A 4,772-nucleotide genomic window follows, 5' to 3' on the forward strand; every position below is an offset into this window, starting at 1 on the left:
TATATACGTATACCATATATAAAATATACATCAGGTGAAGAACGCGAGGCGGAAAAAATCAGTGTAAATGGCGCTCTCCGCACAGAACCAGTCGACGTCGTACGTGAACTTATATTACTCGATCGTTCAGCGTGCGGCGACACGCTACTTTAAGGAATATTACAACTCCGGTGAGTACAACAAACACCACGACCAATTCCATCGTTCCCTCGCTATAAAGTTTATTCTCTCCTTACGAAAAAAAACTCCACCGTGAAAATATTTCACCCGTTAATCGTCGATTTTCTCTACTCGATTCACAATTGACCAACGACCCGTCAACGTCATCATCATCCCTCGTGATACCGAAATCATTCACGCGTACGTATCGCAGCCACCTGTGCGTCGTCCACGTTTTGCCAAAACGGCGACGTCATCGCGAGCGCGCGCTGTGTACGCGCGGTTTCGAATTTTCCCGCCCTCCCTCCTTCCCTACCTTCTGGCTCTCTCTAACACACACTCGCAGCGTCTCCACACGTACACCTACATACACGTTCTATCTCTGTTTCTCTGTCCAACTCTGTCGTCTCTCTGCTCCCTCCTCGACTCCCCCACACACAATGTATACACACGCGTGCACACATGTGTTGGGGCGTGTACACAGGACAGACAGAGGCGAACCGAGGCCGGCACCTACTAGCGGAGAAGTGCTCTCTTCCAGCGCCGATTAAAACACGCCGCCGGCTAGACACGTGCCCGCTTCTAAACTCGTGTTGTGTGCTTCTCTATACGGTAGACACAGAGAGAGAGCGAGAGAGAGAGAGAGAGAGTAAGTCGAGAAAAGGGACTCGCGCGCTACCGAAAACATTCTCGTCGTCGTTCCTCGTCTTGCTGTTAGTGAACAGTGTTTTAGAACAGGACCGTCTTTTCCGAATCCCCTCGAAGTATATACATATATGAAAAGAAAGAATCGTGTAAGAAGGAGAGGAAAAAAAAAAGGGATAGAAGGCGGTTGGTGAAGAATCTCCAACCCGACGGTCTGGTACCGTCCGCTTCGTGGTGGTGTGTGCGATTCGCAAAACGCGAGAAAGGAAAAAAAGTGTGCGTGAGAAAGAGCGAGAGAGGGATAGAGTGAAAGAGGAGCGAGCTAGGAGACTACGACGGGTAGAGTGGGAGGGAGATAGAGACGGGAAGAAAGAGACGCACAAACAGCGTACGTATGTATATGGTACATAAGTGGGTAAGAGTGAGAGAGATAGAATGTATACACGAGCGAGTGAGAGAGAAAGAGCGAGTGGTGCTGATCCGCAAAATACGGTCTCGTTACACTATCGTCCGTGTTGGGTCATCTAATCGCCGCTGAAATTATCGTCTCGCCAGTGCAGAGTGACGAAACCGTACTCTCTCCGAGAGCAATCAGTTTTCGAGGGTACCGTTCGTCGTTCCTGCCACAGATCTCTCTCTCTCGTCGAATTATAGATCGTTCGTAAAATTCTTAGCGTGTATCGTTTTTATACCGGACACTTTACAAAATCCAACTTTAGCTTAGTTTCTCTCTCTCTTTGGTCAAGGTGAACACACACACATACACGCGCGTATCGCGACGAAGAAGAAGAAGAAGAAGAAGACGAAGAGGAGAAGGAAGAAGAAGAAGAAGAAGAAGAAGAAGAAGAAGCTGTGTGTTGGTTCGGTGGTGATGATGATGATCGTGGTGCTCGTGACCGAGAGAGAACGGCCCTCACGAGCAATGATCGGCCGCGATCGGCGATCGAGGTGCCCGTGAACGGTTGTTCCCTCGCAACGTGGTCTCGCCGCGCCGCTCAGTCGACGATATGTCCGTCTATACGGGAGCCTGCATCGGTTCGTTTGCATTGGCCGCGGTATACGTGAACGAAATCAGTGATCGGTTGCTCGCCGTACGGAATTGTCGGTTAGCTGTGCAACAGAGCTGGACTAAGCACGAGGAGGAGGAGGAAATGGACGGCAGTGTGGTAATCGTAGACTGGGAAAAGAGAGTTCGGTTTCAGCTGTGGATGCTCGAGTGCTCTTGTTGATGCTGTTCGATTCGACGACGACCACGGGGACAATCCGGGAGGAGACGCGTCTCTCCTTTGAATACCGCGTTCTTCCTTAACGCTAAACTCGAGGCTCGCGTGTGTTCGATATCCTGCTGTTCCGAGCAAGTTTTCTTTTCCTTTCGTTCTTCTTCTTGTATCTTTTTTTGGTTTTCTTCTTTTAGGAGATCGATATTTAGCCGATAGGGCAGAGAATATACGGTGATAGAGAGCGAGTGAGAGAGAGTTTATTTTCGTCGTGAAGAATGTTGAAGGATTGATCGTCTGTAAAATTGTCACGTGTGCAACGTGTTGAGTTTGTTTGCCGGGGAACGAATAGATTCTCGGTATACTCGTGTTCGATGTTTTACGGACTCTTTTATCGAGGGAATTAGTTTACATTAAAAATTCCCCGTCTCGCTTATGTTGATTCACCTAACCGACACGTGCCGTGTACTACGTACCGATAGTTGCGTTCTGTTTCTCGCTATTTTCGGAAGAAATTAGCATATCGTGGTTGTCTGATTAAAAACTGAACTCACGAACTCGTCCGTTTCTCTTCAATTGTCCAAAGACTGTTTAGAATAGAGAGGAAGAATAAATTTCGCGAGCCTCGAGAGAAGAAAACGTTCGCGTAACCAGTGACCGTTCTACGTTCTGTGAAGCGTCGAATTGTAATCTAGTTTCGAGGAGGGAAAAAAGAAAAAAAATATACCAACGAACCGGGAGAGAAAAAAAAACGAACTAAACGAAGAGAGAGAGAGAAAGCTATCGAGCGCGGCAAGAGTGAACGTTATCTCTGCTGTAGGTTTATCGCGATATTCCTCTTTGGCGTCGTCATCGAAACAGGATCATTTTCGCCGGTTGACATGACGAGGATATCGCCATCGGCTGGTGATCCGGGATCGTTATTGGACAGTATAAAGTCAATCGCGGCGAATAAAACGATTGGTTCTCGTTTAGCTCAGCTAGACCCGGCTCTATTCGACTTGGAACAGCGGAACTGCACATGTTCGGTCTGTGGAACTTTGCTTATTTCAGAGGTATATACTTCTTCTGTGTTCATACGTTTTCTTACCGCCCTTTCTCCAATCGTCACACCGCACACCATCCTTCTTTCTTTCTTTCTTCTTCTTCCTCCGCTTATATTTCATCGAACGAACCGAACTTATCGTGCTCCCATTTGCATTATAATTTCTCCAAGACCGCGATAAAACGTGTGCTCGAAATAATCTGCGTGAACGTTACTACCATACAGAGACGGAGAATTACGTAAAATTCTTCGTTTAATTATAACCCTTTCGCCCGAAGATCTTTCTCTTCTTCTTATCGAGGATCGCCGAGGGTTAAACGTAGGACGATTTCGATTTCGCGGTGGTCAGAATTGAGGTGGGATTGCAAATTGATCGCGTGTGTAATTCTCGCGCTGCCGTGAATTTACTGTAATCTGCATCGAGAGAGTGAGTCGACGTTACAAGGCGAGAGGTTAATGACGGAGATTCTTCATCTTTCCCAGAGATATTTCGTACTCCTTAGATGTAGAATTGTTTCGAGTTTTTGCAAAGACGATCGAGCCAACGGTGTTTGAATCTAGAGCGGTCCTCGGGTCTTTTTCGACCCGTCGCCTTTTTATATTTTTAGCAATTTTTGCTGTTATCAAGTTTACGTTCCTTGACATTATTTTATACGTTTATCGTCTAGGTTCATACGTCGCGTTGGAAACAAAAATTATTACACGTAAGGTCCTTTTTCACCCAAACGTCTTAAGTGTACGCAGTAGGGTTAAAAAAGCGCGGGATTTTTCTCGAGCAATTTTTTCACAAATACTTCCGATACTTCAGAAATATCGCTAGATTCATTTCGAACGAACAATTTTAAATGTTAACAAAGTTGGCAAGAAGGAGTGTAAATATTTAAAAAATGTATCTTGCGTTCATGCTCCTGGGAACGTGTGAACGTGTTAATAATCTTGGCAAGATTGATACTGTGCAGCATTTGTATAAAAATTTTTAAACACGCGATAAAACATGCGCAGAAATAATTCTCGATAATACTCCTATCCGTGACTGGATAAATTGTTGCATAAAATCTTTTCGAACCACCGAAAGAATTTCCAAACTCGAAGGAAACATCTGGTGTTCTGCTTGAAACTCCTAACTGCACCGTGTATCGAAGAAACTTCTCTTCAGCTGTACCAATAACAGCGAGGAGGAGCACGTGATAAAATGTGCTTGAAAATAATTCGTTCGGTTGATATCAGGGGAGAAAAGAGTTGCATAAAATTCAGCGTTGAATTTTAATAATCGACTGGTATTTGAAATTGGACGAGATATGTGTATATTTGGTTCTCCGGCTCCCCTCGGAGGCATCTCGTCGTCGATTCGTTTTCCATCCGCGGCGGCGACGCTCCGCGACGCGCGTATATATTTGGAGAATAAACGTCGACGGGTTTATCGTGTGACTTCTGACGATAAGCGGAGCGAGCGTTGCTCCGTATCAACGGGAACGTAAGAATCGACGCCGCGTGTTTGCGTGTTCGCAGAAAATCAGCGATCGCCTCGATGGGAGGCTGATTCACTCTTCTTCTGCAACAGAAATTCTCCGTCACTCTGTCTAAAGGGAGAAAGAGAAAAAATTCCTCTCTGAGACCATGGAAATTCCAAAAAAAAAATGTCACCAACGATCTTTTTTTTTTTTTTTTTTTTTTTTTTTTTAAACAACAAAAAAAAAAAAAACTTT

At 45.4% G+C, this 4,772-nt stretch overlaps 1 protein-coding gene across 1 annotated transcript in view; it reads left to right on the plus strand.

The window, feature by feature from the left end:
• The first annotated feature begins 67 nt into the window (after positions 1 to 67).
• The window catches only part of LOC108571958 (zinc finger protein 768-like), a 41,068-nt gene continuing 36,363 nt past the window's right edge, over positions 68 to 4,772 (plus strand). The window contains exon 1 of the mRNA XM_017934121.1: positions 68 to 170. Within this exon, the coding sequence (XP_017789610.1) occupies positions 68 to 170 (103 nt within the window). The remainder of the gene's footprint in view (positions 171 to 4,772) is intronic.

This window comes from Habropoda laboriosa, unplaced genomic scaffold (assembly GCF_001263275.1).
Source record: "Habropoda laboriosa isolate 0110345459 unplaced genomic scaffold, ASM126327v1 scaffold67, whole genome shotgun sequence".
Classification (NCBI taxonomy): domain Eukaryota; kingdom Metazoa; phylum Arthropoda; class Insecta; order Hymenoptera; family Apidae; genus Habropoda; species Habropoda laboriosa.